The following is a 24,195-nucleotide window of genomic DNA, read 5'->3' as shown; positions in this document are numbered from 1 at the left end:
GAACTACTTTTTACAGCTCCTGTATCCTGTAGTACCGGCAGTGACCACACCTGTATATAAACCCTGAGTAGTGATCTGTACAGTCAGTTGCAGTTTGAACCCTCATTCAGTAATCACCTGTTGATCGTTCCCTGCAGTCTTTGTCTGATTATTGAAGGACACAACATTAGGATACACGGATATAACACCCCCATGTCTCCGAATGTCTCCTCACCCCGTGATGTCTCCTCACCCCCACAGCACAGACCAGAGACAGTCCACAGCTTGAAGGCAGCTTTTTTAATTGCGGATTGTGATTAAATCTCTCTCTCTTTGTCTTTCTCTCTTTCTCCCTCAGCCCTCCTTGTGCCGCCGTCTCCTCCTCCTCTCTCCCCGCCAGCGCCGGCCCAGCAGCAGCCGGCGGGCCGCCTCCACCCCACCGCCGAAGTAGAATGCGGCCCAGTACTCGCGGTCGGAGGCGGGCACCCAGATCAGGCGGCTGTCGGGCAGGGCGGCGTCGGAGGAGGAGCAGCAGGGGGAGGGGGTGGAGAGCAGCTCGATCAGTGCCTGCTCCTCGGGCTGCAGCCGGAAGCGAAGATGTGGCGGCGGAGGAGGGACCGCGGCCGAGCGGTTCTTACCTGCGTCCCCGGCGGCGTTGTGCAGCGGCCGGCTGCTGGTGCTGGCGGTGCGGCGGCGGGAGGCGGCCGCCAGCGCCTGGAAATGCTCCCAGACCCAGAGCGACGTGTTTGTGCAGCTGAGAGCTTCATCGCCGCCGTGCTCCCGGAGCAGCAGCAGAGCCGAGGCCGGAGGAAGCCCGCCCGACGACCAGGCCTGGCAGGAGCCTCGGCCGATCGTGACTCCCTCCTCCTGCTCCGAGGAGAAGCTGCTGCTGCTGCTTTGCCCTCGCATTGTGTCGGCGCCCGAGACCAGCGAGGAGATCTGCGGCTCCTCGCTGCTGCAGCTGCTGCTTACTTCTTCTTCCTGCGGCGAGGGCGAGCGCAGGCTCTGCGGCGGCCGAGATTCGGGGTAGGCCGCTGCCGTCGCCATGGGGACGGCCGCCATTTTGGCGGCGCTGTTGCTGCTGCCGGAGGAAGAGGAGGAGGGGCTAGAGCTGGTCGCCCTGGAGACGGTGTCCACGGCGACGCCCACCACCGTCGGGTCGAGCCCCGCCCCGCCCCCTTCCCCTTGCTCCTCTGCCAATAGCAGGCTGGAGCTGCCACCGCTGTTGCTGGGATTCGCCAAGGGGGTGCTGCTGCTGCTGGGATTTGCCAAGGGGCTGCTGCTGGGATTTGCCTGGGGACTGTTAACCATTGCTAAGCTTCTGGGCATTGCTAGGGGGCTGCTGGGATTTGCTCGGGGGCTGCTGGGATTTGTCAAGGGGCTGCTGCTGGGATTTGCCTGGGGACTGTTAGCCGTTGCTGAGCTTCTGGGCATTGCTAGGGGGCTGCTGGGATTTGCTAGGGGGCTACTGGGATTTGCCTCAGGGCTGCTGGGATTTGCCATGGGGCTGCTGGGATTTGCCACGGGGCTGCTGGGATTTGCCACGGGGCTGCTGGGATTTTCCAGAGGGCTGCTGGGATTTTCCAGGGGGGTGCTGCGGGTGCTGCTGGAAGTATGCCGGGACCCCGGGGCGGAGGAGACCCCCAGTCGGGGGGAGACGGAGGGAGGCGGGCCGCTGGCCTCTGAGGTCGTGCTGGTGCTCTGGCTGGAGGAGGATGAGGAGGTGGTGGTGGTGGCGGTCCCGGACGACTCTGGGGCCCTGCTGGCGACCCGGGGGTCCCCACCCCCCACCTCCGGGGCCGCCTCTGGATCGGGGGAACCTCCGGCCGAGGTGGACCCCCCGGCCGAGCCCGGGACCACCCGCGCCAAACCCACAGAGGAGGGATCAGAGCCCGGCCCCGCCGAGGTGGGTCTCTCCCTGGGGGCCTGTGGGGTCCCGTCGGCGGCTGTGCCGGCCACTGTGGCCGCGGGGGCGAGGCTGGTAGCAACTGGGGTCGCTGGAGGCACCGGGATGTCGATGGTGCCAACTGAGGCCCCCTTGGCCCAAGTCTCCTCCCCTGCCATTGGTAGCATCTCCCCCAGTGCCCGCCCCAGGACTTTGGTCTCCTGGGCCATCAGCCGTTCCGTTAGTCCAGGGCCCGTGCTGTCCGGTGCCAGGGGGGACCTGGTCTCTCGAGTGGCTCCCAGGCTCGGTAAGGTCCTGGCTGCTGGTTTGGCGCTGGACACGTGCGTGGCGAAGCATGTCCTCTGCAGGGAGAGGTTCTCCTGGCACACTGTGGTCAGCGTCAGTCTGAAGGTGATCAATTCCGGGTAGGTGGACTGCAGCTCCACGATGGTGGTCTTCACTGACGGATATCTCAAGGGGGGTCTCGGCATCATACCGACGAGCAGGGCAGAAGGCACCACAGTCCTGCTGGGGGCGGCCCGGGTCGGGCTAGCTATGCTGGGGAAAACCTTCGATGCTGGTTGGAGACGGGACGAAGACAGTTCCTCTGGCGTCCTGCTCTCGTTGGTTGGGCTCCGAGCCGTCACCTCCTTTGGCGCAGGTTCCGAAAGGGCAACATCCAATGCCTTTGACTCCAGACCTAGGACCAAGAGAGATAGGATCAGGGAGCGTCATTAGGATCAATGCACCACTACTTCTGATAGATTTCGACCTCTCTGGCCTAATAACGTTCCCCCCATCTGCTCCCTAAATATCTCAACCCCACATTTTTACCTGCTCCCACCTGCCCACATTCTTCTCCCCATATACCTACCCACCATATCCCTCAATCCCACCTCTCCATACCCCTCATCCCACCTTCTCTCCATATCCTTCAATCCCACCTTCTCACCAGATCTCCCAACCCTACCTACCGACCTCAACAGATCTCCCAATCCCACCAACTCACCTTCTCCCCGTATCCCTCAATCCCACCTACTCACCATCTCCCTATATTCCTCAACCCCACCCACCCACCTTCTCCCCTCTCAATGAACCTGTTCTCTCTCCACAAAGCTATCTAATTTGGCTCTTGACCCATTTGATATTATCTGCCTCAACATTTTCCCCGATCCAATTCCTCTTAGTCTCTTCTAACTCCTTGGGATAAGTATTCAACCATCTGGGTGTTTTTCTGATGCAGTGCATTTTTTTCAAAAATTCATTCTCGGAATGTGGGCATCATTGACAAGGCAGGCATTTATTTCCCATCCATAAATCGATATGACTAGCTACGGGTCAACCACGTTGGCTTGGGACTGGAGTCACATGTAGGCCCAGACAAGGTAAGAATGGCAGGTTTCCTTCCTTAAATGAACCAGTTACAGAACCCGCCCTCTTGTCATTCCATCGATTACAATTGTCGGATTGTATAACGGGCATTCGACCCGCTCCAACACATTACCACCCAAGCAGTGCAGACCGTAATTCAATCCTTGCATTCGGGAAGACATAGGAACAGGAGGAGGCCATTCAGCCCCTCGAGCCTGTTCCGTCACCCAACCGGATCACGGCTGATCTGTATCTTAGCTTCATCTACCCGCCTTGGTTCCATAACCCTTAATACCCTTACCCAACAAAACCCTATCCATCTCAGTTTTGAAATTTTCAATTGACCTCCCCGGCCTCCACAGCTTTTTTGGGGGGAGAGAGTTCCAGATTTACACCAGACTTTGTGTGAAGAAGTGTTTCCTGACATCACCCCTGAACGGCCTGGCTCTAATTTTAAGGTCATGCCCCCCCTTGGTCCTGGACTTCCCCGACCAGAGGAAATTTCTATCTACCCTATCGAATCCTTTAATCATCTTAGATCCTTAGAATGATACAGCACAGAAGGATGCCACTCAGCCTGTGCCAGCTCTTTGGTAGAGCTGTCCAATTCGTCCCAAATCCCTCTTCCCTGCAAGTATTTATCCAATTCCCTTTTGAAAGTTACTATTGAATCTGCTTCCACCGCCCTTTCAGGCAGCGCATTCCAGATCACAACAACTCGCTGCATAAAAAAAAATGGTAAATCTGAGTCCTCTGGTTACTGACCCTTCTGTCACTGGAAACCGTTTCTCCTTATTTACGCTATCAAAACCGTTCATGATTTTGGACACTCCAAACCTTCCATATTCTTCTATACCCTGGAAAATACAAGCCTGGTCGATGCAACCTGTCCTCATAATTTAACGCTTTTAGACCTGGTATCTTAAATGGTTTGTTGCTGCAAAAAATTCTCGCAGACTTGCCAACCCTCCAGCGAACATGAACGCTTCCCTTTGGGTCCACTTTGGTCACCTCCCCTGTTCCCACAGGGGCAAAGACGAGTTCCAAGACCAGCTGGACTTCTCCAGAGAGTCGAGCCCCATAAAGCTTGGTAAGACCACACTTGGAGCACTCTGCATACATTTATGTCGGAGGGGCAATACTGAGGGAGTGCTGCATTGTCAGAGGGGCAGTACTGAGGGAGCGCTGCACTGTCAGAGGGGCAGTACGGAGGGAACATTACACTGATGGAGGGGCAGTAATGAGGGAGCGCTGCACTGTCGGAGGGGCAGTACTGAGGGAGTGCTGCACTGTCAGAGGGGCAGTACTGAGGAAGCGCTGCACTGTCGGAGGGGCAGTACTGAGGGAGTGCTGCACTGTCGGAGGGTCAGTACTGAGGGAGCACTGCACTGTGAGGGTGTCAGTTCTGAGGGAGCGCTGCACTGTGGAAGAGGCATTACTGAGGGAACGCTGCACTGTCGGAGGGGCTGTACTGAGGGAGTGCTGCACTGTCGGAGGGGCAGTACTGAGGGAGTGCTGCACTGTCGGAGGGGCAGTACTGAGGGAGCGCTGCACTGTCGGAGGGTCAGTACTGAGGGAGCGCTGCACTGTCGGAGGGTCAGTACTGAGGGAGCGCTGCACTGTCGGAGGGGCAGTACTGAGGGAGTGCTGCACTGTCGGAGGGGCAGTACTGAGGGAGTGCTGCACTGTCGGAGGGTCAGTACTGAGGGAGCGCTGCACTGTCGGAGGGGCAGTACTGAGGGAGTGCTGCACTGTCGGAGGGGCAGTACCGAGGGAGAGCCGCACTGTCGGAGGGGCAGTACTGAGGGAGATCTCGACTGACGGAGGGGCAGTACTGAGGGAGCGCTGCACTGTCGGAGGTGCCGCCTTTCGGATGAGACATTGAACCAGAGAGCCTCGTCTGCCCTCTCGGGTGGACGTAAAATCCCACAGCATTATTGGAAGAAGAGCAGGGAGAGAGTTCTTCCCATTGTTCCGGGGCCCAATATTTATCTCTCAACCAACGTCACTAATAAACAGGTTTTCTGGTCATTATCACGTTGCTGTTTGTGGGATCTTGCTGTGCACAATTTGGATGCCGTATTTCCCACATTAAAACAGTGACTACGCTTCAAAAAAAGTACTTCATTGGCTGTAAAGCGCTTTGGGACGTCCTGCGATCATAAAAGGCGCTGCAGAAATGGGAGTCTTTCTATTCACTTCTCTTGTAGTCGTGTTCCCAGCATACTGCAGGAGGTTTCAAAAGAGAGGCTCCTGCCATCTTAACTTTGGGAAAATAAACATAAGCCTTTGTGTGGGTCACTTACATAGAATTACATAGAATTTACAGCACAGAAACAGGCCATTCGGCCCAACAGGTCCATGCTGGTGTTTACATAGAAACATAGAAGATAGGAGCAGGAGTAGGCCATTCGGCCCCTCGAGCCTGCTCCGCCATTCAATGAGATCATGGCTGATCATCCAATTTCAGTACCCTGTCCCTGCTTTCTCCCCGTATCCCTTGATCCCTTTAGCCTTAAGAAATATATCCAACTCCTTCTTGAATATATTTAATGAATTGGCCTCAACTGCCTTCTGTGGTAGAGAATTCCACAGGTTCACCACTCTCTGGGTGAAGAAATTCCTCCTCATCTCAGTCCTAAATGGCCTACCCCTTATCATTAGACTGTGACCCCTGGTTCTGGACTCCCCCGCCATTGGGTTTATGCTCCACACGAGCCTTCTCCCACCCCTCTTCGTCTAATCCTATCAGCATATCCCTCTATTGCTTTTCCCTTGTGTGTTCCAGCTCCCCTTTAATGTATCTATGCTTTGCATCTCAACCACTCCCTGTGGTAGCGAGTTCCACATTCTCACCACTCTCTGGGTAAAGAAGTTTCTCCTGAATTCCCTGTTGGATTTATTAATGACTGTCTTATATTGATGACCTCTAGTTCTGGTCTCCTCCACAAGTGGAAACAACTTATCTACGTCTACCCTATCGAACCCCTTCATATTCTTAAAGACCTCTATTAAGTCACCTCTAATCCTTTTTTCTAGAGAAAACAGCCCCAGCCTGTTCAGTCTTTCCTGATAGTTATAACCTCTCAGTTCTGGTATCAACCTTGTAAAAATGTTTTGTGCCTTCTCTAGGGCTCCTGTATTCCTTTTAAAATATGAAGACCAGAGTTGTGCACAATGCTCCAAGTCTATATGGAGCAGTGCTCCAAGTGTGGTCTAACCAAGGTATATGGAGACCAGAACTGTGCACAGTGCTCCAAGTGTGGTCTAACCAAGGTATATGGAGACCAGAACTGTGCACAGTGCTCCAAGTATGGTCTAACCAAGGTATATGGAGACCAGAACTGTGCACAGTGCTCCAAGTGTGGTCTAACCAAGGTATATGGAGACCAGAACTGTGCACAGTGCCCCAAGTGTGGTCTAACCAAGGTATATGGAGACCAGAACTGTGCACAGTGCTCCAAGTGTGGTCTCACATAGAAACATAGAAGATAGGAGCAGGAGTAGGCCATTCGGCCCTTCTAGCCTGCTCCGCCATTCAATGCGATCATGGCTGATCATCCAAGTTCAGTACCCGGCCCCTGCTTTCTCCCCATACCCCTTGATCCCTTTAGCCTTAAGAAATATATCCAACTCCTTCTTGAATATATTTAATGAATTGGCCTCTACTGCCTTCTGTGGTAGAGAATTCCACAGGATCACCACTCTCTGGCTGAAGAAATTCCTCCTCATTTCTGTCCTAAAAGGCCTACCCCTTATCCTTAGACTGTGACCCCTGGTTCTGGATTCCCCGACCATCGGGAACATCCTCCCTGCATCTAGTCTGTCCAGTCCTGCCAGAATTTTATAAGTTTCAATGAGATCCCCTCTCATTCTTCTAAACTCCAGCGAGTACAAGCCCAATCGACCCAATCTCTCCTCATACGTCATTCCTGCCATCCCAGGTATCAGCCTGGTGAATCTTCGCTGCACTCCCTCCATGGCAAGAACATCCTTCCTCACATAATTTGACCAAAACTGCACACAATACTCAAGATGTGGTCTCACCAAGGCCCTGTACAACTGCCGCAAGACATCCTTGTTCTTGTACTCAAACCCTCTCGCTATGAAGGCCAACATACCATTTGCCTTCTTAACCGCCTGCTGCATCTGCATGCTTACCTTCAGCGACTGGTGCACAAGGACACCCAGGTCTCATTGCACTTCCCCTTCTCCCAATCTATTGCCATTCAGATAATAATCTGCCTTCCTGTTTTTGACACCATTTATCCACGTTATATTGCATCTGCCATGCTTCTGCCCAGTCGGAGTAGGCCATTTGCCCAGTCACCCAACCTGTCCAAATCATCCTGGAGTTTCTCGGCATCCTCCTCGCAGCACACACACCCACCCAACTTTGTGTCGTCTGCAAATTTGGAGATATTACATCCAATTCCCTCGTCCAGATCATTAATATATATTGTGAACAGCTGGGGTCCAAGCACCGATCCCTGCGGTACCCCACTAGTCACTGCCTGCCACTCGGAAGACGACCCGTTTATTCCAACTCTTTGCTTTCTATCCGCCAACCAGTTCTCTATCCAAGTCAATACCTTGCCCCCAATCCCATGTGCCTTAACTTTACACGCTAATCTCTTATGTGGGACCTTATCGAAAGCCTTCTGAAAGTCCAAATACACCACATCCACTGGTTCTCCCTTATCTATTTTACTAGTTACATCCTCAAAAAATTCCAGTATGTAATGTGGATATGGTATATGGAGACCAGAACTGTGCACAGTGCTTCAAGTGTGGTCTCACCAAGGTATATGGAGACCAAAACTGTGCACAGTGCTCCAAGTGTGGTCTAACCAAGATACTTCAGGAAAATGGAGATGAGGTAGACGATCAGTCATGATCTTACTGAATGGCAGAACAGGCTCGAAGGGCCAAATGGCCTACTCCGGCTCCTATTTCTTATGTTCTTATGTATATGGAGACCAGAGCTGTGGACAGTGCTCCAAGTGCGGTCTAACCAAGTTATATGGAGACCAGAACTGTTCACAGTGCTACAAGTGTGGTCTAACCAAGGTATATGGAGATCAGAACTGTGCACGGTGCTCCAAGTGTGGTCTAACCAAGGTATATGGAGACCAGAACTGTGCACAGTGCTCCAAGTGTGGTCTAACCAAGGTATTTGGAGACCAGAACTGTGCACAGTGCTCCAAGTGTGATCTAACCAAGGTATGGAGACCAGAACTGTGCACAGTGCTGCAAGTGTGGTCTAACTGAAGCATATAGAGACCAGACTGTGCACAGTGCTCCAAGTGTGGTCTAACCAAGGTATTTGGAGACCAGAACTGTGCACAGTGCTCCAAGTGTGGTCTAACCAAGGTATTTGGAGACCAGAACTGTGCACAGTGCTCCAAGTGTGGTCTAACCAAGGTATGGAGACCAGAACTGTGCACAGTGCTCCAAGTGTGGTCTAACCAAGGTATGGAGACCAGAACTGTGCACAGTGCTCCAAGTGTGGTCTAACCAAGCTTCGCTACAAGTTGAGTGCAACACTGAGGGCAGTAACTTTGCGATAGCCTAAACCTCGCTCCCACCCCTTTGTGGTTGGAAACCGGCAATGGGAATGCGGTTATGGTGGCTATCTCCCCTCCCCCACCCCCTCAGTACCGTCCAAGATGCTCTCCTGCTCAGGTCTGAGGTTCAGCGTCGGGTGTGAGGCCACGTGAGTGGAGACAGGGCGGGCAGCTTGGGCCTTGTCTTCGAAGGGGCAGGGGATAGGTTGAGTGGAGACGGAGTTGGGGTCCTTCAGCTCATTGATGGCCAAGGAGTAGTACTCCAGCAGCCCATAGTTGGCCCACTCCTCGGAAAAGGGCATCTCGAGATTGCAGCCGACCGCGTAGAACTGGGAATCACTCTCCGTGATTTCATCAGACTCCTGGCAGGACGAACAAAGGAGGGCACACGGGTTCAAATATCAACATCAACCGGCAATAATCAGAGCAAAGCATACATTGCCTACAAGTGTTTGATGGGACAGTGTAGAGGGAGCTTTACTCTGTATCTAACCCGTGCTGTACCTGCCCTGGGAGTGTTAGATGGGACAGTGTAGAGGGAACTTTACTCTGTATCTAACCCGTGCTGTACCTGCCCCAGGAGTGTTAGATGGGACAGTGTAGAGGGAGCTTTACTCTGTATCTAACCTGGGCTGTACCTGCCCTGGGAGTGTTAGATGGGACAGTGTAGAGGGAGCTTTACTCTGTATCTAACCCGTGCTGTACCTGCCCTGGGAGTGTTAGATGGGACAGTGTAGAGGGAACTTTACTCTGTATCTAACCTGGGCTGTACCTGCCCTGGGAGTGTTAGATGGGACAGTGTAGAGGGAACTTTACTCTGTATCTAACCTGGGCTGTACCTGCCCAGGGAGTGTTAGATGGGACAGTGTAGAGGGAGCTTTACTCTGTATCTAACCCGTGCTGTACCTGCCCTGGGAGTGTTTGATGGGACAGTGTAGAGGGAGCTTTACTCTGTATCTAACCTGTGCTGTACCTGCCCTGGGAGTGTTTGATGGGACAGTGTAGAGGGAACTTTACTCTGTATCTAACCTGTGCTATACCTGCCCTGGGAGTGTTTGATGGGACAGTGTAGAGGGAGCTTTACTCTGTATCTAACCTGTGCTGTACCTGCCCTGGGAGTGTTTGATGGGACAGTGTCGAGGGAACTTTACTCTGTATCTAACCTGTGCTATACCTGCCCTGGGAGTGTTTGATGGGACAGTGTAGAGGGAACTTTACTCTGTATCTAACCTGTGCTATACCTGCCCTGGGAGTGTTTGATGGGGACAGTGTAGAGGGAGCTTTACTCTGTATCTAACCCGTGCTGTACTTGCCCTGGGAGTGTTTGATGGGACAGTGTAGAGGGAGCTTTACTCTGTATCTAACCCGTGCTGTACCTGCCCTGTGAGTGTTTGATGGGACAGTGTAGAGGGAGCTTTACTCTGTATCTAACCCATGCTGTGCCTGCCCTGGGAGTGTTTGATGGGACAGTGTAGAGGGAGCTTTACCCTGTATCTAACCTGTGCTGTACCTGCCCTGGGAGTGTTTGATGGGACAGTGTGTAGAGGAAGCTTTACTCTGTATAATCAGTATATTACTTAAGATAATACTTTTTGTCAGTCTTCACAGTAGTGGAAGAAGATAATATACCTGACATTCCAGTCAATCTAATAATGAATCAAGTACAGGAACTCACTAAAGTTAACATAAGCAAGAATACAGTATTAGAAAAAATAGACACTAAGGACTGACAAATCCTCAGGACCAAATAGTTTCCACCACAAGCTTTTAAAGAAAGTAAGTGAGAAAATTGCAGATGCTTTAGCCATATCTTCCAAAGCACTCTCGATTCAGGAATTGTCCCTTTAGATTGTAAATTGCAAATGTAACTCCCATTATTTAAGAAAGGTGAGAGAGAGAGAAAAACCAGGAAATTACAAATCTGTTCGTCTAACATCTGTTGCGGGGAAGTTATTGGAATCTATAATTACGGACAGAGTGACTGAACACTTTGAGAAACTTCAGCTGGTTAGAGAGAGCCAACATGGATTTGTAAAGGGTAGGTCATGTTTAACACTCCTAATTGAATCTTTTGAGGAAGTAAATAAAGTAGTAGACAAGGGAATGTCCATGGATGTAGTTTGAATGGACTTCCAGAAGGCATTCGATTAGGTTCCACGAGAGAGAGCTAAAATTAAAGATCATGGAATTGAAGGCAAAGTATTGACCTGGTTGGGAGATTGGTTAGGCAGAGGAAGACAGAGAGTAGGGATAATTAAAGGCAAATCGTGTTTAACCAACTTGATCGAGTCTTTTGATGAGGTAACAGAGACGGTTGATGAAGGCAATGCGGTTGACGTAGTGTACATGGATTTCCAAAAGGCGTTTGACAATGTGCCACATTAGAGGCTTGCCAGCAAAGTTGAAGCCCATGGAATAAAAGGGACAGTGGCAGCATGGATACGAAATTGGCTAAGTGACAGGAAACAGAGAGTAGTGGTGAACGGTTGTTTTTCGGACTGGAGGAAGGTATACAGTGGTGTTCCCCAGGGGTCGGTTCTGGAACCGTTGCTTTTCTTGATATATATTAATGTCTTGGATGTGGGTGTGTCTTGTTTTGCACACTTTGTACAAAAATAATAACTTGCGGGTGTTAAGTATGTGTATTGTATTGAACAATTAACACAAAGACTTAAACGTATAACTCAAACAGGTCTTTACTGGTTGGAGGTAGGGACTATACGTAGGTCTTTACTTCATGCCCACAGGCGGGAACTGAGGGGAGATCAGTACCCACAGTACTATTTATACCCCTATGGCCAGGAGTGGTACTGCGTATCACTACGCCCTACAAGTAGTGCAGTCCTGTCCATAGGTTCAAAGTAGCACACATATTACATACACAACATTCCTCCCTTCCTAGCTTTACAGTCATCTCCCCATTTAACATAACGTAATAACATATATACATATATAACTTCAGGTTTACATAACAGAATAACATAGATACATAGATAACTTCATGTCAAAACAGATCACAGATTCAGTCTCTGCGGAAAACAGTTCACAGATTCAATCTCTGTGGTGTAGTCGGTTCACGTTGCTGGAGTGACTCATTCAATAGTCCTTCCATGGATTTAACAGTTTGAACTTCCGAACTGAATTGGCTCCGTTCGGAGGGACCACGTGTGTGATCTGGTAGAGGTAATAATGGTTCAGATGGGTCATCTTCTGTTTTGACTTTTCCTTTTCTGCTTTTTGGAGACTCTCTGGGTTCCACTGTCAGCTGCCAGCTGCATGCGCAGTTCCTCCTTCTCTTCCTCCTTTTTCCGTAGTAGAGCCACCTTCTCCCGATGTTCCGTAGACTTTCGGTGCTCCTCCATGATTTCTGTATGGTGGGAGTCGAAGTTACAAGTTGGGCAGGACAGGACATAGTAATATTCGGTGTCGTCCTGATCTAGGCCAGCGAGAGGGTCTTCTATTTCCTCCATACCCAGCTGGGCGTTAGCCAGCTTTTGTTCCAAGTCCAGACATCTTTCCTGAAGAGACTTCTTCATGCGTACCTCTTCATCCAGCTTTTTCTGGGCTTTCAGCAAGTCGTTTACTAATGACCTCATTTGAGATTTTACTACTTCAACTTCTTTTGGAGATTGATTGATCAGACTATTCAATCCCTCTACCGGAGCAGCTGTTTCAGCGGTCTGTTGTTCTACGTTGACGTGAGTCAGCGTACTTTTGGCATCCAAGGGCTGCTCTGTTGCAGTCATCTCAGTCTGTGTTGCCACCTCAGCTCTTCCAATAACCTTTGAGAGCTCCGAACCCCTTTCGTTTGAATATTGAAGTTCGTGTTCAAGTTTTTCCCATTTCAGAGTCCTGTCCTTCAGCATATGCAGGAGTTGGCTGACCGTTAACTCCTCTGACATCAGACGTTTTGTGTGCTCCTGCTCCATTTTCTCCATCAGCTGCTTCTGTTGTCTTTCCAGATTCTCCAACTCTATATCAAAGAACTCTTTCGTTGCATTCAACTCTTGCTCAAAACGGCGAAGCATTTGTTCTAATTGCTGTTGTAGTTTGAAATGGAGTTGAGTTCGAGCCCGGTGTCCCTCAGAAATGGGCACATCAGTAGACTTGCCAGACTCAGAGTCCACAGTTAAACTATGTTGTTGTTGCTCAGTGGAATTCTGTGCTGAAACTTTGTCTTTTGCACCTGAGTTGGGCTTACCATCATCCGTTCCAGAATCTGGGCCGACTATCTTCACCGAGTTCTCACTCGTTATTGTTTGTAGGAAATGCCAGTCCATATTCATTTTCTTAATCCACTCCCGTCCTAGTAGTGGAGGACCTCCTTCAGATATCACATATAAGTCCATTATTTGACTGTCTTCGCCCTTGTGGACCACTGCAACCTCTATTTTCCCGATGGGGTACACTCTTTGCCCCGAGTATGTTTTCAATATATTCCCCGTATCCTGTAGGGGAATATGTTGGAATAACTTTCCGTAATCTTTCTTATTTATGACCGTTAATGCCGATCCAGTGTCCAATTCCAGTTTTACTTGGACTCCTTCTATCTGAAGAGTGACCCAAATTGTCTGGAGGTCTGCACCCTTACCAGCGTTGAGTACTCTTAAGCTAGCCAGTTCATTACAGCTTAAGCTAGCCAGTTCATTACTGCTAGCGTCTGAATCGGACTCCTGTTCGGTCACCTTGTGTACCTTTGCGTATTTTCCTTGCGGTGACTTCTTGTTGCTGGTCTTCTTCCCTGACCTGCATACTCTAGCTATATGTCCAAGCCTACCACAAGTTCTACATTCTTGGTTTTTAAACCAACACTGGTTCTGATCATGCATTGTCTTTCCACAACGATAACATTTGCCAGAACTCACACCCAATTTGTGTGCACTGAGCTCCGGTGACCGTAGCTGCATTACTGCCGTGCCTCTCGCTGCGGCTTCGTGTGCTGCTGCCATAGTGACCGCCTTCTCAAGCGTCAGCTCATTCTCCTCGAGCAGTCACTTTTGTGTATCCTGTTTAAATAAACCACACACAAATTTGTCTCGTAGTGCATCTGTCAGTCCCGTTCCAAACTGGCAATATTTCGCTAATTTACGCAATTCCAGCAAATATTCAGCATTGCTTTCATGCTGTAGCTGCCTTCTGTCGTAAAATTTAAATCGTTCCGCTAGCATCAGCGGCGTGGGGTTTAGATGATCTTTCAGGACAGTAACAATCTCATCGAACGTCTTATCCGCCGGTTCATCTGGTGATAACAGGTGTTTCAATTGCCCGTATGTCTTCGCACCCATTAAATTTAATAATGTTAGAGCTTTATCTTGGTCACGAATTTTATTGGCCTTACAATAATTTTTTACTCTTTCAACATATATGGCCCAATCTTCAAGGTCACTATCAAAGGTGCTAATATTCCCGTGTTTAGGCATTGTAGATTTGCAATTTCTCAGATTTTATTTTGTTTACTTGTTATCAAAGATGGCGGTTTCCCGCTCTTGCCGTCGTCCTCCGCCCACAAAATGGCGGTTTTCCCGCGCTTGGCGGTCTTCACCCGTCCCCCGACGCCGTCTCCCTTCAGCCCCCGAGTGCGGCCCTTATCTTCGCCGCGATCGATAGCCCGCGCTGTGCACCGCGGCTCTCGCACCTTGAGCTTCTGCAGCCGCCGCGCCTTTCAGTCCGAGTGCGGCCCTTATCTTTGATCCCGATCGCTGGCCCGCGCTGCGCCTCGCACTTGAAGCGGCTCCTGGCCTCTGGCTCACCCGCTCGCGCGGCTCTTGCTCGCTCCCTCCCGGGCTCTGGCTTACCCGCTCGCGCGTTTCACCGTGGCTCTTATCAGGGATTGCGATCGCCCTTATCTTCTCCAACTTCCCCAGCCCTGTCTTTGCAGCCAACGCTGCACGGCTTACCCCACCACCTAGGTTGAACAAGGAAACTGCAGAAAGACTTCTGTCAGTCGCTGGAAGCTGTCAGGACGGCTGCTGCACTCCAGTGCTCAGTCGCTGATGGAGGCTTCAGAGTCCTAAAGCCTGTCGCTTCTAGTGGGGTGGTGATGTTTGAAACCTCTCTTCAACTGCCGCAGGGTAAGAACCTGACTCGTCGCCAGTGTTAAGTATGTGTATTGTATTGAACAATTAACACAAAGACTTAAACGTATAACTCAAACAGGTCTTTACTGGTTGGAGGTAGGGACTATACGTAGGTCTTTACTTCATGCCCACAGGCGGGAACTGAGGGGAGATCAGTACCCACAGTACTATTTATACCCCTATGGCCAGGAGTGGTACTGCGTATCACTACGCCCTACAAGTAGTGCAGTCCTGTCCATAGGTTCAAAGTAGCACACATATTACATACACAACAGCGGGACAATGGAGTGTTACAGTTTAACTCTTTATTTAAGCATTAGGTCTGATCTTACTTGTAGCAGCACAGTGGGGACAAGATGGAGTTAGGACCCCTAGCCTGGGTCTTCAAAACAATAGTAGTCCTTACAGATGCCTGCAGGCCAATGACAACTCAGCATGTGATCACATGTGAATATAATAGGTATTCCTTACAGATGCCTGCGGGCCAATGATAATTCAATATGCAAATGTTACAGGGTGTACAGGGCACAATTTCAAAATTTACAGATGACACAAAACTTGGAAGTACAGTGAACAGTGAGGAGAAGAGTGATAGACTTCAAGAGGACATAGACAGGCTGGTGGAATGGGTGGAGATGTGGCAGATTAAATTTAACGCAGAAAAGAGCAAAGTGATGCATTTTGGTAGAAAGAATGAAGAGAGGAAATATAAACTAATGGGTACAATCCTAAAGGGGGTGCATGAACAGAGAGACCTGGAAGTATATGTGCACAAATCATTGAAGGTGGCAGGACAGGTTGAGAAAGCAGTTAAAAAAGCTTACGGGATCCTGGGCTTCATGAGTCAAGGTATAGAGTAGAAAAGCGTGGAAATTATGATGAACCTGTATAAAACACTGGTTCGGCCCCAACCGGAGTACTGTGTCCAATTCTGGGCGCTGCACTTTAGGAGGGATGTGAAGGCCTTAGAGAGGGTGCATGAAAATATTCACAAGAATGGTTCCAGGGATAAGGGACTTCAGTTATGTGGATAGACTGGAGAAGCTGGGGTAACACAATAGAGAGCCATATATCCAAGTTTGCCAATGACATAAAGATTACAAAAAGAGACTTTGATAGATTAAGTGAGTGGGCAAAACTGTGGCAAATGGAGTTCAACGCAGGTAAGTGTGAGGTCATCAATTTTGGACCAAGAAAGGATGGATCCGAGTACTTTTTTAAAAGGTGAAAAGCTTGGAACAGTGGAAGTTCCAAAGGCATTTAGGTGCCCCAGGTACACAGATCACTAAAATGTAAGGATCAGGTACAAAAAATTATCAAAAAGGCTACTGGAATGTTAGCCTTTATAACTAGTTAGAGGACTAGAACATGAATGGAAGGAAGTTTTGCTACAGCTGTACAAAGCCCTGGTTAAACCACGTCTAGAGTATTGTGTACAGTTCTGATCATCGCACCATAGAAAGGATATAATGGCCTTGAATGAAGTGTAGTGCAGATTCACCAAAATTTTACCATGGCTCCAAGGATTAAATTATGAGGCCAGGTTACATCAACTAGCCTTGTATTCTCTGGAATATAGAAGGTTAAGGGGTGATTTGCTTGAGGTTTTTAGGATTTTGAAAGGAATTGATAAGGTAGATAGAAACATTTTTCGCTGGTAGGGGAATCTATGACAAGAGGACTTAAGCTTAAAGTCACAGCGAGGACATTCAGGTGAGACGTTAGGAAGCACTTGCACAGTATTTACAGCACAGAGACAGGCCCTTTGACCCAAAAGGTCTATGCCGGTGTTTATGCTCCACATGAGCCCCCTCCCACTCCTTTTCATCTCACCCCATTAACATATCTCTATTCCTTTCTCTAGCTTCCCCTTAAATGCATCCATGCTAGTTGCCTCAACCACTCCCTGTGGTAAAGAGTTCCACATTCCTACCACTCTCTGGGTAAAGAAGTTTCTTCTGAAATCCCTGTTAGATGTATTGGTGACTATCTTATATTGATGGCCCTTAGTTCTGGTCTCTCCCGCAATTGGAAACATCTTCTCTACGTCTACCCTATCGAACCCTTTCATAATCTGAAAAACCTCTCCACCAGGCCACACCCTCAGTCTTCTCTCGTCTAGAGGAAAGAGCCCCAGCCTGTTCAATCGTTCCTGATGGGTATAACCTCTCAATTCTGGTATCATCCTAGTCAATCTTTTTTGCACCTTCTCCAGTGTCTCTATATCCTTTTTATGATATGGAGACCAGAACTGTTCACAGTGCTCCCAAGGAAAATGCTAGAGTCCATTATAAAAGATGTAATAGCAGAGCACTTGGAAAAGAGTGACAGGATCGGACAAAGTCAACATGGATTTACAAAAGGTAAATCATGCTTGACTAATCTACTGGAATTTTTTGAGGATGTAACTGGTAGAATAGATAAAGGAGAACCAGTGGATGTGGTGTATTTGGACATTCAGAAGGCTTTCAATAAGGTCCCGCATAAGAGATTTGTTGTGTCTGTGTATAATAAGACACGGACTGCAGGAGAACGGTACAACAGGTGTTTACTCAACGTGGCTCACACGGGAACTGATCTGTACAGATTACTACTCAGTGCTACATACAGGTGTGGTCACTGCCGGTACTGCAGTATACATGAGCTGTAAAAGATAGTTCCCCCCTTAAAGGTATATACATTACAATTCCTCCCCTTTTAGATTAACAGTACCATAACACTCATTTAACAATTAAATATCAAACTAATCACAATTAACACTTTTAACATGCAACATTAGCTGAAAATAGTCTATTTATATATTCAGTCTTTGGGGAGGCTTCCTGATCCTTTCTGGATAGCGCCTTTCCCGAGTGTCTTGCTCTTGGTGCGGGGGCGATTCTGGCCCCCTGTCGTCGGTTGGTTCATCAGCTTCCGAAGGGACAGTGTAGAGGGAGCTTTACTCTGTATCTAACCCGTGCTGTACCTGCCCTGGGAGTGTTTGAAGGGACAGTGTAGAGGGAGCTTTACCCTGTATCTAACCTGTGCTGCAATCCCTTTGCTAAAACCCTAAGTGGGAATCTCAAGGTCTCCAATTACTGCCACATCGGCCTGGGGTAGCAGAGCAGACTGTCCCCGCTCCAACAGGTAGAGTAAGGCCTAAACTGGGGCTTTCCTAATCTCATTGGCGCCATAGATGTGCTACCATGGTAAGGCTCTAGTACGAGCGGCCTGGCTGGAATGAGCTGAATGTGAAGTGATCCTGGACACTGCTGCCATCTCCTCTGGATGCAGAAAAGGCCCCAAGGGGGCAGAAGGGCATAGCAGGCCCAGGCATTGATAGAGGTGCCACAGGCTGCACCAGCTCCACCTCAGGACACCAAGGCCTAGAAGCCCATACCGACACACGGTAGCAAGGCTCCACATGTACCTCTTTCACTGAGGCAACTCCTTAACTCAGCATTGGGCCAGGGATGGAACCTGGGCTTTTCCTGCTGTGTGTGTGCGGTTCGGGGGGTGGTGGGGAGCAGGGGTTGCTCAGTCCCACACCGGGATGAGCATTGATCCAATGAGCCACTCTGGATAATGCATTTAGGTTAAGGAGGTAATGAAGGCAGCAACTTACCAGGGAACTATTGTTGCAACAGAGTAACCTCAAAGAAGAGAGTTTTGGGACAGCGGGTAAACGACTGCGAAGGGGCCTGTTCACATCTGGCTTGCTGTACCCCTGTCGCATTGTACCTGCATGGTGAAAGAGAGAGTATCAGAGAGCAACCTGCAGCCTATATTCTGTATCTAATCCGTGCTGTACCTGCCCTGGGAGTGTTTGACGGGACAGTGTAGAGGGAGCTTTACTCTGTATCTGACCCGTGCTGTACCTGCCCTGGGAGTGTTTGACGGGACAGTGTAGAGGGAGCTTTACTCTGTATCTAACCCGTGCTGTTTTTGCCCCTGGGAGTGTTTGATGGGACAGTGTAGAGGGAGCTTTACTCTGTATCTAACCCGTGTTGTACCTGCCCTGGGAGTGTTTGATGGGACACTGTAGAGGGAGCTTTACTCTGTATCTAACCCATGCTGTACCTGCCCTGGGAGTGTTTGATGGGACAGTGTAGAGGGAGCTTTACTCTGTATCTAACCCGTGCTGTTTTTGCCCCTGGGAGTGTTTGAGGAGGCAGCGTAGAGGGAGCTTTACTCTGTATCTAACCCGTGCTGCACCTGCCCTGGGAGTGTTTGATGGGAAAGTGCAGAGGGAGCTTTACTCTGTATCTAACCAGTGCTGTTTTAGCCCCTGGGAGTGTGTGATGGGACAGTGTAGAGGGAGCTTTACTCTGTATCTAATCGGTGCTGTTTTTGCCCCTGGGAGTGTTTGATGGGACAGTGTAGCGGGAGCTTTACTCTGTATCTAACCCATGCTGTACCTGCCCTGGGAGTGTTTGATGAGACAGAGTAGAGGGAGCTTTACTCTGTATCTAACCCGTGCTGTACCTGCCCTGGGAGTGTTTGATGGGACAGTGGAGAGGAAGCTTTACTCTGTGTCTAACCCGTGCTGTACCTGCCCTGGGAGTGTTTGATGGGACAGTGTAGAGGGAGCTTTACTCTGTATCTAACCCATGCTGTACCTGCCCTGGGAGTGTTTGATGGGACAGTGTAGAGGGAACTTTACTCTGTATCTAACCCGTGCTGTACCTGCCCTGGGAGTTTTTGATGGGACAGTGTAGAGGGAGCTTTACTCTGTATCTAACCCGTGCTGTACCTGCCCTGGGTGTGTTTGATGGGACAGTGTAGAGGGAGCTTTACTCTGTATCTAACCCGTACTGTACCTGCCCTGGGAGTGTTTGACGGAAGCTTTACTTTGTAACTAAACCAAGTCTCCCCAACCCAGTTTGTGCTCCTCCCTGTACTAGAACCCCTTGGAATTGGATACAATGGGAGCAGATTTCTGCTCCACCAGAATCTGTACCTTGGGATGGCGTCACTTTGGGATTCAGGAGCTCAGGGCTGATGCTGCCTGACCGGCCGCACAAAAGTCACTGTAGAAGTGAGGGAGAGGACAAGGTAAAGGGAAATGCAGTGAATGTGGTTGACCGGGATGCTCAAAAAGCCTTGGATAAGTTGTCGACATATGGCAATGATAGCAGATCGTGGAATTAAGGGGGCTTGAGAGCACAGGGATAGAGAAACAGTTGCACGACATAAATACAAGGTCTGGAAATGTGAGAAGCGTCTTGTAATAAAGAAAGAACATAAGAACATAAGAAATAGGAGCAGGAGTCGGCCATACCGCCCCTCGAGCCTGCTCCACATTCAATAAGATCATGGCTGATCATCGACCTCAACTCCACTTTCCTGCCCGACCTCCATATCCCTCGATTCCCCTAGAGTCCAAAAATCTATCGATCTCAGCCTTGAATATACTCAACGACTCAGCATTCACAGCCCTCTGAGTGAAGAAATTCCTCCTCATCTCGGTCTTAAATGACCGACCCCTTATCCTGAGACTATGCCCCCTAGTTCTAGACTCTCCAGCCAGGGGAAACAACCTCTCAGCATCTACCCTGTCAATCCCCCTCAGAATCTTGTATGTTTCAATGAGGTCACCTCTCATTCTTCTAAACTCCAGAGAGTACAGGCACATACAAGGGCAGCACGGTGGCATAGTGGTTAGCACTGTTGCCTCACAGCGCCAGAGACCCGGGTTCGAATCCGGCCTCGGGCGACTGTCTGTGTGGAGTTTGCACATTCTCCCCGTGTTTGCGTGGGTTTTCTCCGGGTGCTCCGGTTTCCTCCCACAGTCCAAAGATGTGCGGGTTAGGTTGATTGGCTATGATAAATTGACCCTTAGTGTTAGGGGGATTAAATGCGTGGGGTTACAGGGATAGGGTGGGATATGTGTTGGTGTAGGGGTTACGGGGATCGGGTGGGATATGTGTCGGTGCAGGCTCGATGGGCCAAATTGGCCTCTATCTGCACTGTGGGGTTTCTGTGATTCTGTGATTCTACACAATCTCTCATCATAGGACAGCCCTCTCATCCCAGGAATCAATCCAGTGAACCTTCGTTGCACCGCCTCCAAGGCAAGTATATCCTTCCTTAGATAAGGAGACCAAAACTGTGCACAGTACTCCCGGTGTGGTCTCACCAAGGCCCTGTACAATTGTAGCAAGACTTCCTTACTCTTATACTCCAACCCCCTTGCAATAAAGGCCAACATGCCATTTGCCTTCCTTATTGCTTGCTGCACCTGCACGCTGGCTTTCTGTGTTTCTTGCACGAGGACACCCAAATCTCTCTCAACACCAACATTTGAAAGTTTGTCACCATTTTTTAAAAAATTCTGTTTTTCTATTCTTCCTACCAAAGTGAATAACCTCACATTACCCTACATTATACTCCATCTGCGACCTTACTGCCCACTCACTTAGTCTATCTATATCCCTTTGCAGACTCTTTGTGTTCTCCTCACAGCTTACTGTCCCACCTAGCTTTGTGTCATCAGCAAACTTGGATACATTACACTCGGTCCCTGCATCTAGGTCATTAATATAGATTGTAAATAGCTGAGGCCCCGACACTGATCCTTGCGGCACCCCACTAGTTACAGCCTGCCAACCTGAAAAAGATCCGTTTATCCCTACTCTCTGCTTTCTGTCCGTTAACCAGTCCTCTCTCCATATTACCCCCAACCCCATGAGCCCTAATCTTGTGTAATAACCTTTTATGTGGTACCTTATCAAATGCCTTTTGGAAATCCAAATATACTACATCCACTGGTTCCCCTTTATCTACCCTGCTCATTACATCCTCAAAAAACTCTAATAAATTTGTCAAACATGATTTTCCTTTCATAAAACCATGCTGACTCTGCCTAATCATGTTATGATTTTCTAAGTGCCCTGTGACCACTTCCTTAACAATGGATTCCAGCATTTTCCCAACGACTGATGTCAGGCTAACTGGCCTGTAGTTCCCTGTTCTCTCTCAAGATAGAGTTGCATTTCTATAGCACCTTTCACGACCTCAGGACACCCCGAAGCGCTTCACAGCCAATGAAGTATTTCTGAAGTGTGGTCACTGTTGTAATGTAGGAAATGAGGCAGCCAATTTGCACACAGCAAGCTCCCACAAACAGCAATGTGATAATGCCCAGATAATCTGTCTTTAGGTGGGATAAATATTGGCCCCAGGACACTGGGGAGAACTCCACCCGCTCGTCTTCCAATAGTGTTGTGGGATTTTACGTCCACCTGAGAGAGCAGACGGGGCCCTCGGTTTAATGTCTCATCCGAAAGGCGGCACCCTCCGACAGTGCGGCGCTCCCTCAGCACTGCACTGGGAGTGTTGGCCTAGATTTTTGTGCTCAAGTCTCTGGAGTGCGACCTGAATCCACAACCTTCGTGACTCAGAGACGAGAGTGCTACCCACTGAGCCACGGCTGACAACCAGTGGAAAGGCGATGTGTGGCGATACGTGGGCTGTGAGTTGGGGCACCTCTTATTTACCCCAATATTGGCACATGGCGCCAAATTGAGGGGGCAGGTTGTGACTCAGGGTACAAGAGACTGCAGGACGACATAGGTAGGTGAGCGGGGTGGGCAGTTAGGTGGCAGATGTAGTTTAACGCGGGGAGGCTTGTAAAGAAAATACATTTTGAAGGTAAGAATACAGAATGGCTATAGAGCTTGAGTGACCGGTGTATCTATTCCATGAGACAGCTCTATTCTTTCCTCCACCGTGCCCCCACCACTGCCCGCCCCCCCCCCCACCAACCCACAGCACTGACATCCTCGGTTCCGATGGGTAGAAAGCTCTCCCTCGATAAAAGAATGTACGAATCTATTTTGAAGGAATGAGAAATGGGCCTACCTTGTGCATGGATATCTGAGGCCTGAGCACGATCTGCTCATCTGAGACCCTCAGGCTCCTTTAGGACTGGCATCCAGTGAATGTGCCTTGCCTGTAGTTCGTGATCAGCTCCCCTGAGGCCCCAAGGTCCTTGCAGCTTCCAGGACTATCTCAGCTGCCTACCTAGCTCTGTTGTAGCGATCCGATTGGCCAGCAAATCGCAGAGTGCTCCTCAGAGTGACATACGTGCAGCGTAACAGGTTGTGACGTAACGTGACGTGATAATTGGGGGAAATGTGGGTTCCCCGCCTCAGGTGATGTAAGTGTCTGTGGCTCTTTGCACAAAGGCCTCAAGCCTTTAACACCTACACAAACAAGCAGGAAAAAGAAAACACGTTAATTTAATCTTTTGTCAAGCTGCGATGTGGATTGATTCATTGGGCCCTTCCGGCTCTGTGTGTGTGAGACTCAGACCCACTATGGGTGACATCAGCTCACTCAGCACAGGCCAGGGATGGAGCCTGGGCCTTTCCTGCTCGGTGTGTGGGGCTCAGACCCACTCTGGGTGACATCAGCTCAGTCAGCACAGGCCGGGGATGGAGCCTGGGCCTTTCCTGCTCGGTGTGTGGGGCTCAGACCCACTCTGGGTGACATCAGCTCAGTCAGCACAGGCCGGGCATAGGGCCTGGGCCTTTCCTGCTCTGTGTGAGTGTGCAGGGCTCAGTAACGTGGGACCGGGTGGTGCACTGACTGACCTAGTGAGCTACACGTCTAATATTCAGGCAGGTTTTGCCATGTCAGATACTAAATGTTTATTGAGTGGAAACAGTTGCTGGATATAAAGCAGGTAAAAAAAGACTCTCAACAGCTCAGTTCAAGGGGGGCACGGTGGCATAGTGGTTAGCACTGTTGCCTCACAGCGCCAGGGACCCGGGTTCAAATCTGGCCTCGGGCGACTGTCTGTGTGGAGTTTGCACATTCTCCCCGTGTTTGCGTGGGTTTCCTCCGGGTGCTCCGGTTTCCTCCCACAGTCCAAAGATGTGCAGGTTAGGTTGATTTGGCTATGATAAATTGACCCTTAGTGTTAGGGGATTAAATACATGGGGTTATGGGGATAGGGTGGGATATGTGTCGGTGCAGGCTCGATGGGCCGAAATGGCCTCTATCTGCACTGTAGATTCTGTGATTCTGTGATTCTGTGATTCATTGTCGCGCATTACCAGACCGGAAATGAAAGTGTACCTAACGCACTGTGACACCCGGTCCCAGAGGGGGAAAGGACAGTGTATCTAACACACTGTGACGCCCGGTCCCAGAGGGGGAAAGGACAGTGCATCTAACGCACTGTGACACCCAGTCCCAGAGGGGGAAAGGACAGTGTATCTAACGCATTGTGACACCCGGTCCCAGAGGGGGAAAGTACAGTGTATCTAACACACTGTGACACCCGGTCCCAGAGGGGGAAAGGATAGTGTATCTAACGCACCGTGACACC

At 49.8% G+C, this 24,195-nt stretch overlaps 1 protein-coding gene across 1 annotated transcript; it reads right to left on the bottom strand.

The window, feature by feature from the left end:
- Positions 1-276: 276 nt before the first annotated feature.
- LOC147095460 (uncharacterized) lies at positions 277-23,060 on the bottom strand. Its single transcript, XM_085974610.1, has 4 exons — positions 22,722-23,060; positions 18,484-18,599; positions 8,897-9,164; positions 277-2,564 (listed from the first exon to the last, which is right to left on the bottom strand). Exons 2-4 carry the CDS (start codon positions 18,592-18,594, stop codon positions 334-336), a joined length of 2,610 nt encoding a protein of 869 aa, XP_085830736.1. The 5' UTR covers positions 18,595-18,599; positions 22,722-23,060; the 3' UTR covers positions 277-333.
- Positions 23,061-24,195: the final 1,135 nt, after the last annotated feature.

Source organism: Somniosus microcephalus, unplaced genomic scaffold, assembly GCF_052327205.1.
Source record: "Somniosus microcephalus isolate GS21.2 unplaced genomic scaffold, FLI_Smic_1.0 unresolved_chr1, whole genome shotgun sequence".
Lineage (NCBI taxonomy): Eukaryota > Metazoa > Chordata > Chondrichthyes > Squaliformes > Somniosidae > Somniosus > Somniosus microcephalus.
The sequence above is the reverse complement of the archived record's forward strand: the minus strand, read 5'-3'. Positions and strand labels throughout refer to the sequence as shown.

What these genes read in the sequence shown, in the direction of transcription:
- LOC147095460 (XM_085974610.1), bottom strand. Translation starts at nt 18,594, where the DNA reads ATGCGACAGGGGTACAGCAAGCCAGATGTGAACAGGCCCCTTCGCAGT. An exon ending in GTTGCAACAATAGTTCCCTG is followed by an intron (nt 9,165 to 18,483) that starts GTAAGTTGCTGC and finishes TCGTCCTGCCAG; the next exon opens with GAGTCTGATGAAATCACGGA. An exon ending in GCAGGAGAGCATCTTGGACG is followed by an intron (nt 2,565 to 8,896) that starts GTACTGAGGGGG and finishes TCTTGGTCCTAG; the next exon opens with GTCTGGAGTCAAAGGCATTG.